We start from the raw sequence: 14,743 nt of genomic DNA on the forward strand, positions 1-14,743 counted from the left end.
TGTGTTCATGTTCTCGTGTTTATTTCTAAATTGTATATCCTTCTTTGATACTTAAATCATATATATTATACTTAAAAATCTGGAGCTGAAGTAAATCTCTTTACTTTTATTAACTTGTTAGATACATATGTAATTCACTACCTTCTAGATATTATGAAACTATTTCCCATTTCACATTCAAAATCATTACATTCACAATTTTTGCTATATGACTTCCACACTTCTTAATTTGATTTTTATAATTTGCCCATGTATACAAAGATTAAAAAATACACTACGAAATAGAAAATTATTCATATCTGGCATCATATGGATGTCAAGTATGAACTATCATCGAAATAATTCAAGAGCATACTTGGTGGCATATATGTTTGAGAGTGCAGCGCCCTTTTCCGGATTAGTTATATAAATTAACATGCCTGTTGGTCTTTTAATAATTCGTAGTTTACTAATTTTGTTGGTTTTTTATTTTGAGGTAAAAGATAAAAAATACACTTTATAATTAATAAATAAATTTGTTTATAAACATAATTCATCCGACTTCTTTTAGCTGTTGGCGATTGCCTAATGTCAATCTATTTGATCATTTACGAATTTCATTTATACATTTATATATCAAAATATAAGTTTTTATAATTAAATGACAAATAAATGAACAAAGTACTTTTCTGGTAAAATAATTAAATTTCTCTACTCTTTTTAATAATCCACTTTATTGATGATTTTGGGTTTTTATTCACTTCAGTTTTGACTTCAGATCTTCTATTCATTTAATTTATAATCAAATTTATATATATATTTGAAATTTAGTTACAGGGTGAATCATTCTCGAGTATGTGGTAAAAAAAATATTTTAGCTGGCATTCCATAATTTTTAGAGATTTAATCGTTTCTATCAAATATGAATGAAAATGTCCTCAATTCTACTTTTAGTCAATTCATATCTCTTTAAAATTGTACCTCTCATTTATACTGACTCTTATATATAATAAAAATAAACGTAAAATAGAGGAGAATCAACAAATTCATTCTCTTCATTAATTACTAATTAATTTATATGTATACATACATTATCATTATAGATATTCGTAAAAAAATAATAACGAAATTAACTGATCTATGGTAGTGGAAAATCCTAGGCTTAGGGAGGAGAGTTACATGTGGCATAATTTTGATTGATTTTCCTCTTTTATTTTTTCTGTTAAGTTTATGACTTTCCTTAATTTGTAATTGAAGAGAGTTTCTGTGTAACTCCATTCACAGTCTTTGATTTCAGGACATCGTTTTCGTATGAAAATACAGTCTCCTTTCCATTTTCATAGACTCTGTCGATTCAAAATAAATACAATTAATACAAATTTTCAAATATAAACGAACAAAACACATACCGTTTAGTCATTAATTTTTTGCCGTTAACGAATGTCGTTGAAGTTGATGTGCGTCTGACGGCGCCATTTGCCGCACCACCCCGTCCATTTGGAACTGAATTGAATGAGCTGAATGAAGTAAATCCATTGGACGGCATCATAAAATCCATCATAGAGTAGTTCAGCATTGGCGCTCCAAATGGTGAGGCCAATTTAGTGCCGACATGTTGACGTCCACTGGTGCTAAGCCCGTTATTGTGTCTGTTCGACTGAGGGTAACCATGCACATCTGTATATACATATATCCAAATTGAAAGCAAAGGTAAAATTAAAATTAAAACAGTACATCTACGGTTTTCACCTCTAAATAAATCAGCGAACGGTGAATTTACACCGAAAAATTCGCGGAAAACTTCCTCTGGTGGCCGAAACACAAATGGGAAACCACCCATTATGTCGAAGTCATCGTAGTCATGTGTATGATGATGCCGTGAAGATCGATGATGACCCCGATCACCCAACAGCCCCTCTTTACCATATTGGTCGTAAAGACGACGCTTTTTTTCTGTAAGTTTAGAATTGTATACAAATTAATTTCAAAACGTTTCAAATTAAATATACATGTTAGTAAATCAATTCAAACTCAACACGAAAAGGTTATTTACTTAATAAAATAAAAAACATTTCTAATAATCATTAATTATTAATATGCAGTGGGCAATCGTTATTTTAACGTTTCAAGCTGGCGTTAATTATCAAATAAATAATCAACTCCTTATTACATGGTCCCAGCACGTCATTAAAAACCAAACATATAAGCAGTGGTAGTTTTTGTTCCGAAGATAGACGAAAGAGTCTAAATGATTTGCTTGTGTACTAATGTACGATTTCAGATGGTTTGATAGGTACAATTCAAGTCAAAATTTCGATATTTCACCAAAGCTATTACCATAAAGTAAAAATAAAGCTAATTTTTTTCCTTTTTAATTTTTTTTATATTTTTGAAAACAAATAAATAATTTTAATATTGTAAATATTTTCATTTTTCGTCCTTAATAAGGGTATTCTTTTCGATTATGAATGTGGCGTAAATATATTTCTGTTTTACCATCATTTGCTATTTTATTTGAATAAATGTATATGTATGTGTCACTTAATTCCCGGTCCTCACACTCTAAGCTTGTAAGACTGTTAAAAAGCGTTTTTAGAGTACCTGCCTTGCTGCCAAACTATATGAGATGCGAAACATCTCTTCTAACCTTTTATTTTTTGTTTACTATAAATTATTTTAAGTCTTAAGTTTTAAAAATCAATTTTAAATAATTTTTTTTTTTATAAGAGAGCAGAAGCGAACAGAGAACTATTGTTTCACATTTTAATTACTTATCACAAGGAATTCTTCCAGATACCAATATGACCATTTTTAATTTTTTTATCTGTCGTGAGAGTAGTAGAAGTTAAGAGGAAAACAAGTAAGGAAGGGCTAAGTTCGGGTGTCACCGAACATTTTATACTCTCGCATGATAAAGTGATAATCGAGATTTCATTATCCGTCATTTACATATTTGTTTATTTTGCTGTAAAATTAATTAGAATTAAATTCTGAAAGAACTACCGATATTTTCGGTGAAAAATTAGGTTAGGCACTGAGTTCTTCGTGTTCGATATCAGGGACGTTGAAAAGTTATAGTCCGATCACGACAATTTTTCCACAAGGGATACCTCAGCTCAAATGCCGTATTTGTGTAAAGTTTTATTCCGCTATCATCATTGGTTCCTAATGTATATATTATACAGAGAAGGCATCAGGTGGAATTCAAAATAGCGTTATATTGGAAGAAGGCGTGGTTGTGAACCGATTTCGCCCATATTTCGTATATATCATCAGGGTGTTAAGAAAATATTATATACCGAATTTCATTGAAATCGGTCGAGTAGTTCCTGAGATATGGATTTTGGTCCATAAGTGGGCGACGCCACGCCCATTTTCAATAAAAAAAAAAAGCTTGGGTGCAGCTTCTTTCTGCCATTTCTTCCGTGAAGTTTAGTGTTTCTGACGTTTTTTGTTAGTCGGTTAACGCACTTTTAGTGATTTTCAACATAACCTTTGTATGGGAGGTGGGCGTCGTTATTATCCGATTTTTTCCATTTTTGAACTGTATATGGAAATGCCTGAAGGAAACGACTCTATAGAGTTTGGTTGACAGATGTAGCTATAGTAGTTTCCGAGATATGTATTAAAAACTTAGTAGGGGGCGGGGCCACTCCCACTTTTCCAAAAAAATTACTTTCAAATATGCCCCACCCTAATGCGATCCTTTGTGCCAAATTTCACTGTAATATCATTATTTATGGCTTAGTTATGACACTTTATAGGTTTTTGGTTTCCGCCATTTTGGGGGCGTGGCAGTGGGCATATCTTCGAACTTAATCCTCTTGTGGAGCCAAGAAATACGTGTACCAAGTTTCATCATGATATCTCAATTTTTACTCAAGTTACAGCTTGCACGGACGGACGGACAGACAGACATCCGAATTTCAACTCTACTCGTCACCCTGACCACTTTGGTATATATAACCCTATATCTGACTCGTTTAGTTATAGGACTTACAAACAACCGTTATGTGAACAAAACTATAATACTCTCCTTAGCAACTTTGTTGCGAGAGTATAATTAGATATATGGTAGTGCTGATGGGTTCTAACTATAAAACAAAAAAAAAAATCAAGTTAAAAATACAAATTATGAATGCAATAATTTTAGAAAGTAATTTTTAGCTATTTCTACGTATAAACACAAATTTTTTTCCAATATGTATTTGTGTTTTACTGACAAGATTGATTTAAATTAAAAACTAGTCTGTTTACGAAAATAACAGTGCTAATTTTGTTGAAGAAAATAAATAATTTTTAAATACGAAATGTTGTTGATTAATTAATATTTGGTTGTAAAGGCTTTATTTTTTAATACGTTCTTGCACTGATGTTGTGTAGAGTATATTAGATCCTTACAACGCTTCATAGGGACTTCAGCCTATGTATTGATCTTTTCTGATGCAAACCACTCCTTAGCTGGTTTAGTCGTATGTTTTGGGAAGTTATTCTGCTCAAACGCATTTTTTAGAGACATTTCCCAACTGGAAAATGATAACATAATATCCTTACACTGTCAAGTCTAAATGCAAAGCAACCCTATGCTATAATGCTCAGACCACCGTGTTTAAAAGTTTTGGTAGTGTACCTAGAATGATAAATTTTGTTTGGTAGTGAACGGACATACTTTCTGGATCTTGTGCCTTTGAAAAAAAAAAGAAGTTGGGTTGGGTCGCTTTTTACATATCATAAAATATGTCTATCCTCCCATATTGTTTTTTTACATTTTGCCCAACGACTATTCTCTTTATCGTCGTATTTTATAGCATTGTGAACTGTATCTTATTATAATCGCTTAAAGACTCTTACTTATGGCAACTAACTAAGATTTTTTTAATTCATTGACCCTTCAAGACAAGCACTACTATTTACATGAGCAGCTTGTTTCTTAGATCATACAAAAATGTGTAATAAAAAAGACAGTCGAAACGAAATAAACGGGAGTTCTGTTTTTATAATTTGAAGTATCTATTCTACCAAAATAGTCGAACTTGTTAACTGGACAAAGCTGTATATGTTAGGAATGATCTTTTAATATAAGACGCACTACTATTTTCATGCACACCTACATCTCTATACAAGCACTTTAATCTATAATGTCCGTTACGAAATATAATACTTTGTAAACTGTCGAATATAATATTTTTACAATATGAAGAGCTATTTGTTCAAAATTTTTTTCTGGAGTCATGAGTTTTACGATATCAACAAAAAAAAAAATGATTGTCTTAATTAATTCTTTAACATCTCTAGAATATTGTCCTAAATTCTCAAGTTGATCCGAGTAATAGTTCTGGTCAAAAAAGGTGTTTTTCTTGAAACTGTGTTTTCATGTTAACTGCCCAACTGATCGTAATGAAATTTTACATATGCCGTCATGATATAATTTACAATGTCCGTGACTGAAGACTTTTTTCTGCAATTACAACAATTTTCATCAAAATTTGCATTTTTTCTAAAAACGTCTGCCAAAATACTCTACAATTTACACTTGTTTTATTATTCTTTCGTCTAATAATAATTGATGACCGGAATGGTTCAGCTCTATATTTGGATAAGGACAATGAATTCGCTATCATGTCTCTGAATTAATTGGGATGTGTATATTTTATACCGATACAATGACGTACTTGTATAATACTTATATACATAAAATTTAAATACTTAGAAATGTTGACATGATAGCTTTAGGGCAAATATTTTACTTTAAATAATTTTAATAACAAAAGTAAATCCTCTGTTGCCAAGGAGCACAACTGAGTGGTGAAAAAAGACAATACTAATAGAATGTGGTATTTGCAAAGTTACTGATATTTGTTTTAAGTTTTTTAATGAGATTGAAACAAATTAATCTACTCTATTCATAACAGACGTAGAAAACAAACTCATATCAGTTTGATTAAAATCTTTTTAGCTTAAGCCTTATAAGTAAGCTTAAACATTTCATAATGAATATGTACAGCAGCGAGCAATGAAAAAGTAGTGGGCATTTGTTAAATAAATATTGAAATATTTTTCGCACTACATAAGGTATTGATAACAAATATTTTCAAAATAATATTTGGGGTACTCACAACCTGTCGTAAAGCATCGTAAAATCGCAAAATTATAAATTTTTACACTTGTTTAAAAAAAATGTTGTTGGATTTCATACAAAAATGAGTTTACACATTTACAATTCTCAATGCAATGTTATCGAACCGTTATAACTTATAACTTTATGAGACTTGTGAAAACCCTAATTATATAATATGTAACCACCCTATTGCATTTAATTTGAAATTTTTGAGTGCACCATCATTCAGTAGAATAGATAGAAGATTTATTATCAACGAGCAATGAAATAATACAAAAAAGTTAGATTTCACTTCAAGGTAATCGTTTTTAATAAGCATCAATAATAAAATAATAAGTTCCTATTTTATAAACGGAAAATCAAAAAATATATTGCGTTCGTATCCTTTATTGGCTAATGGAAAATTGTAGGCACATACTTTGGACCGAAGAGTCGAATAATAATAATTATGGCGGGAAGTATAGAGAGTACCTGTGACATTGCCTTAATACAAAGTATGATCCATGATACAGCTTTAAAACATAGTGGGTCAGGTATAATAATAAGGTGATATTTCTGTTACAGAAGCGGTGATCCGATTCATTGAATTGAAGGCATCATGGATCAGCACGCATATGTCAATATACTGCAAAATGTTGTGATAACATTTACAGAATGTTTCACCAGGACAATGAGCTAAAATACATCTGTAGGCTGACCCAGAAATGGTTTCGCTTCAATGAAGAACTAGCCAGCTCAATCTCCTGACCTCAATCCCGCTGAAAATCTTTTGGCCTTATATAAATAAATGTTAAAAAAACAATAAGCTGTGGTCCGTAAGGATGCATGGCGAAATGTGACTAAAAATAAAGGCCATACTGCCAAGTACTAAAAATAGATATAAGTGGAACTTCAACAATATCTTTCAACGATCGTTTAAGCAAAATCTTTTATACACTACTATTTTTTGCTGCACTTAATTTCCATTTAAAATAAAGCTTTATGTAATAAAACGTAAACTGCCTATGTAAACGAAATTTTATTTCTTTATAAACATAGTACGGAAAGGCAGTTTTACGTTTGCAATGCAACCAGTGCCAAAACTATTTGAAATTGTTAGCCACTGAAAAAGGCTTAGAGCGTTGATGCCCACTACTATATGAGTAGATTGATTTTCTGTAGGTTTATTGAAATGAAGCTTAGTGTTAGTTAACAAATATGAGAGAACGAACATACATACATATGTGCCGAATTATTAGAAAATTATTAGCCAAAAAGCAAACCACAAAGTGGGTAGTTCTATTTTTACCAAATAATTTATGGAATGGTGTCCATTCAAATAAATTGCGAAAAGTAAAGGAGTGATATCGGTTCCCATGTTTACTTGAATTATTATCATGTCTGCAGTGTTCGTCATCTTTATAGTTGTAATTGTAGTCGCGTTTAGGATCAGCACGGGTTCGGTATCTATAACCACTGCCGCCCGTATATCCACTGCTTTTGGCATAGCTGTATGTTGAAGCTTCCTTCTGTAGCGTCGCACGTGTATCATAAATTTTCCGTCTACGTGCTACAAGCAAGTACATATACATATATAGCTATTTAAACTTATAATATATCCCTTCGGAAAGTTATGAAGATTCATACATAAAAGTATTTAATTTTAAGTAGTTTTGTTTTTCTCTTTCTTTCACCCATTTTTTGATTAAATAGAAACCTTAACAATGTATGCTTATTAAGTGACTTCTGATGTTATGATCAAAATTATAATAACTAGACAATTTTTTCGAAAAAATGTGATGATCATCTTCAAACGAGGTGCTGGTTTTCATTTTATTATTTTCAATATCATTTACAAAGAAATTTAGTTTAGGATACAATTTTATTGCATAAATAATGCATTATTAACGATATGCAAGAACTTACCATCCGACAAAACTTCGTAGGCCTCAGATAATTCTCTAAATCGCGTATTTGCTTCATCTAAATTGTCAGGATTTTTATCAGGATGCCACTTCAGTGCCAATTTTTTATAACTGTATGAGAGATAAAAATATAGTTAGCAATACACATAAGGAAAATTCTTTATTTACAGTCTGTCAAGTAAGAGCGCGGTCGTGTTAATTTATAAAAAAAAAAATTATTTTATGAAACTTTCGTATTTATGTATACATAATGTAATGTGTACAACAAACAATAATGTAATTTGGTCAATAATATGTCTAGTCACCTCCGGCGTCGATAATTGCCTGGCATCTCCGAGGCATGCTTTCTACTAATACTACTGTTTAATATTATATATGCCGACACATTTTCAATAGGGGTTGCATCGGGCGACTTCGTCGGCCAATTCAATGTAATGATACCAAATTGAGTTTTCCACTGAGGACAGAGCTTGCTGCGGTGTTTAGGATCGTTGTCCTCCTGCAGAATCCAATCTTCATTTTTTCTGATGAACCATCGTTTGGCAGATAGCAGTAAAGTCTTTTTGTAGATTTTTATCATTTTGTCGGCATTTAGGTTGTCAGTAAAAAGGTACAAAGTGCCGAATTCCTGCTTTGAGAAGCAGCCCTAAAGATGCACCTTTATTCCATGTTTTACGGTCCGCTGAACAAGCCTATTGGTGGAAGTTGACCAGGCTCGCGTGAGGGCAGAACGTGCCCATATAGAACATTCATCAGTAAAAATGTCATTTTCGAAATCTCTATCAATATTCTCATGCGCCCAAGCGAGTCGCTTTGTCACAAGTTTTTCAGTCAACTGGGGCTTCTTCATTGTGTTGCGCCATTTCAGATCATGAGTATGAAGAAAGGTTCGGATAGTTTCGTAGGATATATCTAAGTCTTTTGCCATTAAACCGAAAACAGATTCTCTATTCTTTTTTCATCTTTTTTGTTCACTTTTCCTATCGAACCCCGTTCTGGTAAATCATCGACATTTTTAGCCACTTTACATCGCTGTATCCACTTCTGTAAAAATATCTTCGACTTTCTCATATATTTAGCAGCAGCTGATTGCCACATTTTGGGACATTTGGGATGCAAAGGATCACAGCCTCGTAGCACGACGCGTACTTAGCACTCATAACTTTAACGCGATTCTCTTTCAAAAGATCAACGACAACTGAACCTTTGTTGACAATGCATTAAGGACAAAGCTTCCCTTTATCAGCTCGCGAAATCTTTCATTAACTGTCGTTTAAGTCGACCACGCTCTTACTTGACAGACTGTAAGAATACCTTTCACAAGTGCATTTCTAATAACACAAGTATTTAAAAATATCTTTTTACTATATAATACTAAAACTTTATTTTTATCGGTCATTTCGTATGGCAGCTATATACTATATTGATGCGATCAGAGAAAGATTGCAGCGCTGCTTTAGGTTATAATTGATTTAAAACTCCGTAAAGATAATTCGTCAAATTAAAAAGTTTTCCATACAAGGAGTTGTCTTTGATCGACCAGTTTGTTTGGATAGGTGATTCCGGCTAAAGAGCAGCTTTTAGGGAAGAAAAGCTCGTGTGCAATATTTTAAAAACTGAAGAACCTCAGACAGACTCAGCTTGTCGCTGATCGCTAATTTAAATCCTTTATGGGATCTCTGTCGTTTTCTTCTGGGTGTTACAAACTTAATACACCCTGTTCAAGGGTAGCAACTGCATACATGATATATTCTTATCTACTTGTATTTTGACCTTTTCGGTATTTCTCGAGCATTATCCAATACACAAGTATTCCCATCATACCGGAAATTAAATAATTTAAATCGTAGAATGAAATGACTTTTCATTTTATTTTTATTTTTCGAAACTAATAGCCGGGATTATGATTTTTGACGCATTTGATGAATTAATAGCAAAACATCCATCGACAACAGTTTGCATTAGCTGTTTCTATTTGTTTGAATAAAAATCTGTCTCAATTATATAATTGTAACTAAAAACTCAATCGATTTCTAATTGTGAAAGGTGTGGTTATTAAATAATACTCGAATGCAAATGCATTTTTTATGCTTTCATTATTCATTCAAAAAACGTATCTGAATGCATATTCATATAAGTTTATCCATTAAGATAAGCTTACATAACTTTATTAATATTTAGCATTTATAAGTTGTATAATATATATAATATAACTCCTGTGGAGGAGTTTACTTACGCTTTCTTCACTTCGCTTTCTGTCGCATCTCGCGATATGTCGAGCACTTTGTAATAATCAACCATTTTCTGTAATTTAGATTCAAAGGTCGATGTTATTGGAAATTGAATGCTTTCAAAAAGGACGTAACGTAACGTAACTTCTAGCTCTCACTTGCCTAAATTTATACTATTTGAACGCATTCTAGGTAAACATAAAGTTTAATTAAATGTTAATACAATTTTACCAAGTTTACTAACTACGATAATGTTTTAAAGTAAATATATTTAATATTGCAGAAATATTTAACTTCTGTAATATACAATATAAATATTAAAATGTACTTTCAATTTCGTAGAATACAAAATATTATTAATATTTCTTATGAACTTATATTTATTCAAAACTAATGTATTTTTTATGTTTGATAAATAATAATCAGTGCATTCAAAAAATGCTGTTTTTATTTTTTATTTTAGTGTTTATTGAGAAAATTTTTGTAATTGTAGAAAATACATTGTTTTATTATAACTGAAGTTTACTCAATACATGATCCAATCTACCTTGCTGCAAAACACCGATTTACAGATATCTCTATACTCTTGCAACCTGTTTCTACAAAGTATAATAGTTTTATTCACCTAACGGATGTATATATATACACACACAAATATGTATGTACATATGATCAGGTTGACGAGAAAAGCTGAAATCCGGGCCCTCTACTAATTTTAATATACGAGAACATATCTCACAAACATAAAAAAAATGACCAAATTCGCCCACTTCAAATATTATAAGAACTCCTACCGACAGGGTGAAAATATATGAACTCGAAAGATAACCCCCTTGTTCCCATATAACGTTACTGTTTAAAACTACTAAAAACGCTATAAATCAATAACTTAAGACAGAGACACCAAATTTTTTCTTCGAGATGGCAAGAAAGAGCTTTATTGGAGCCGGTGTGAAAATTGGACGATAGACGTGGCACCGCCCTATCTCAGAATCCGACGCTCCGATTTCAACCAAGTTTAATACGTGATATTTTTCTTACATTCCCATATCACAATGTGAAAATAGGCGAAATCGGTATAGGTATAGGGCTATGTATGTATGTGTTTGATTTGCCTGTATTTTACTTATACAGGTCTTTTAATTTTGGCTGAGCTCAATTTGGCTACAAGGACCAGATGTTTGAACAGTGAAAACCCATTATTTAACTTCTTACCGCTGGTGGGTGAAAAATAATGTTCTTTCTGAGCTGAGAAATATTTCATTCTACACTTTTAATTCCCTCTCTCTTTGCTTCTGCCAGCCTGTGTGATTTTTGCTCGCATTTAGTTGTCGACTTGTCGACTTTTTCTGAATCTTTTCCATCCTCCTCAATTTCCAAACGAGACATTTTGCTGTTCACATAATTATTGCCATTAAATGTGTATTGTTCCTCAAAAATAATGTCTTCTACGCGCACTATGCTTTCCGATACTTTTTAAAACCTACTAAACGCGCAATAAATCAATAACTAAATACGCCAGAGACATTAAAGTTTACCTCCGAGATGGTGTAAGGGCTTTATGGAAGCCGGTGTGAAAATTGGACGTTGGGCGTGGCACCGATTTCGATCAAATTTAGCACGTAGCATTCTTCTCCTATTTCTATGTCACAGTGCTAAAATGGCCAAAATGGAACCACAACCACGCCTACTTCCAAAATAACACAATTTTAAACTTCATTTGTTTATTTCACTTTACAGCGCACAAATCAAGAAGTAATTAATATAACTGGATAAAATTTTGCACTAATAATTCCTTTAAAATATGCCACTTTATGAATAAAAACTGTCCAAATCTAACTAAATCTGTTCAAGCTTGAATCTTTTCAATACTTCCTTTCGCTCCCACATACCCAACCCAACGATTGTCGAACTTCCAGGTGACTTTATATACGGGACTTCGTACAAATTTAAATTAAAATTAGGAAGTATTGCAACAATTATTTACAATCCCAGACAAGTTTTACTTTGATAACATTATTATGTTTGGCACCCGGATTTCAACTCGTGTCGTCATCCTGATAATTTATATATTTATAACTCTATATCTATATCGATTAGTTTTAAGTGATACAAACAACCGTTAAGTGAACAGACCTATTATATTTTGTGCAATACGTTGCGAGAGTATATTAATTAGTAAACTCCATTGTTTTAACCGTGATGCTAAAAACTTTTCTCTATTTTTTAAGTCTATATATAAATCATTGATTTTTCATTGGGGTGTTTTTTTACGTTGCGGGTCCCAAACCCAGCGCACAGGGGATGTTTCGCCCTCGAACGGAGGTTCTTAGGCTACCCAGAGGATACTTGGTCAAAGACCAGAAGTCGTGAGCTGCTTGAGTCATACGAGGTGTGTTCAAAAAGTATCGCGAATTTTGTGTTTTTTCAAAAATTATTTATTTATTCATGAATATATATTTTGTCCCCTTCAAAGTAATCCCCATGAGATATTATACACTTGTGCCAACGGGTTTTCCAATCTTCGAAGCACATCAAAAAATCATTTTTTTTTTATCTTCTTCAGCTCCTCCTTCGATGCCGTCTTTATCTCGTCAAGAGAAGCGTAACGTCGTCCTTTCATGGACCTCTTCAGTTTAGGGAACAAGAAAAAGTCACAGGGGGCCAGATCTGGGGAATACGGTGGCTACGGCAACAATAGTGTGTTGTGTTTGGCCAGAAAGTCGCGCACAAGCAACGATGTGTGAGCAGGGGCGTTATCGTGGTGCAATTTTTTTGATAGGTAAAAATCGAAGACGATCCAAAACACGTGCAAGCAAAGCAGATGTCAACAATTAAATGACAGCTTGAGCTGTCGGCATAAGTGAGAGACATGAGTACCAACATAACGCCACAAAAAATTCGAAATTCGAATATACGTAACCCGCGAAAATTTAAAATTCGCGTTACTTTTTAACACACCTCGTATGTAAAAGAATCTCGGTTCTAGCCACTCCCTTTCCTCACTTGCGTGAACTTCTACACATGACTCCATCCTGTTATTACCTGATATCTTTGATGGCAACTTCTTGGAGTAGCTCAATTAAATTTTTTGTTGTAGTGAAAAGTAAATTTATTTTACGAAAGTACAAACATTTTCTATTGGATTGGCGTCTGGCGACTGTGATGGCCAATCTAAAGGAACAATATGGTATACTTGTTTCCCTTGAGTATAGTATGCCCCTATGTTTCGGATCATTGACTTTTTCCAGTATGGTTATAGTCGATGGTTTTTTTTGCTGTAGAGAAACCGACTTTAGTAAGCCCTTTTTATAAAACTTGAAGAACCTTAAACACCCAAATCAATGAACAGAGAAGAATACATAAACATTCACCTTTTGGATGCTTTACTCTTCTTTGAATAAATGTTTGTTTTTGACTTATACAAACATGTCTCATGGGGATGAACATTATATTTGGCTCATATGCATTATTCATATCTTGTCCAAAAAATTACGAACGAGAGCAAAAATTTAAAGCTTTTTGATATTTCATTCGATTGCGGCAAAAACACGTTCGTTTCCTAATTGAAGTTTTTATAAAGGAAATGGGTAGGAAAAGTGACATTTATCAGAAAAGAAAATGAAAGTTGTAGCTCTTTTGAAAGAAGAAGCTTCGAGCTACTCAGAAATTGCCAAAATTGTTGGTATTTCTAAAACATCAGTGGCTGAAATAAAAAAAAGCTTATTGAAGTTCCTAACGAGAATATGATTAGTGATAATAATCGTTCAAACTGCGGGAGAAAGAGAGTAACAAGTGGAAGGGAAGATCGCCTAATCGTAAGAAAAGCGCTGAAAAATAGAACAGCGTCAGCGCAAAGTATTTAAAACATTAGAAGCGCTGGCGTTAAGATATCTCTTCATACTCTACGCAGAAGATTTTACGAAAACGGCTTAAAATGCAGGAAACCAGCAAAGAACCCAAAACTAACGGATTTGATGCGACGACGTCGAGTGTTGTGTATTAAAGATACGTTGATGCCTTATGTTAACCAACTTTGCTTTCCGCTAGAAGAATATACATTTATGCAAGATGGGGCTCCATGCCATACAGCTAGAAACAGCATGAATGTCCTAAATGAATTGCATTTGGAAGTCCTGCCTTGGCCTGGCAATTCTCCGGACCTAAATCCAATCGAGAACTGTTGTGCATATCTTAAATGACAGGTCTATGAACGAAGTAACACAACAATTGACATTTTAAAGCGGAACATTGAAGATGTCTGGACAAATAACGTCGTTCGCACAGCATGATACAAAAATGCATTCAAAGCTTGAATATGATTCAATACAAAAATATAATAATTTAAGTTTAATGTATATGCATATAAAAAATAATTTTTTTTTAAATACGACAAATATTTATGTTTTTATTAAGGATTAAAGTTAGAACTCTGCATATTTTTTCTTCGTTCGTAATTTATTGGACAAGTACTGTATGTCAAGAATTCCGCAACTTATAAGGTAAGCTGA

General features: G+C 32.8%; 1 protein-coding gene across 22 annotated transcripts in view; it reads right to left on the reverse strand.

Annotated features, from left to right (window-relative positions):
• Nucleotides 1-14,743, reverse strand: part of LOC105227778 (dnaJ homolog subfamily B member 3) — a 52,849-nt gene continuing 38,106 nt past the window's right edge. For 10 of the 22 annotated variants that reach the window (XR_007422119.1, XR_007422115.1, XR_007422113.1 and 7 more), the window contains one exon: nucleotides 10,235-10,305. Coding sequence is in view for 11 of the 22 variants with exons in the window: in XM_011207321.4 (XP_011205623.1) it covers nucleotides 1,220-1,325; nucleotides 1,389-1,656; nucleotides 1,729-1,932; nucleotides 7,386-7,646; nucleotides 8,003-8,112; nucleotides 10,238-10,302 (1,014 nt within the window). In the remaining 11 variants the exon portion in view is untranslated. Of the gene's footprint in view, nucleotides 1,326-1,388; nucleotides 1,657-1,728; nucleotides 1,933-7,385; nucleotides 7,647-8,002; nucleotides 8,113-10,234; nucleotides 10,421-14,743 lie in introns of those variants that run through there. The other 12 variants (XM_011207313.4, XM_019991096.3, XM_011207305.4 and 9 more) reach the window with 5 other exon arrangements.

The sequence above is a fragment of the Bactrocera dorsalis genome, chromosome 3 (assembly GCF_023373825.1).
Source record: "Bactrocera dorsalis isolate Fly_Bdor chromosome 3, ASM2337382v1, whole genome shotgun sequence".
Lineage (NCBI taxonomy): Eukaryota > Metazoa > Arthropoda > Insecta > Diptera > Tephritidae > Bactrocera > Bactrocera dorsalis.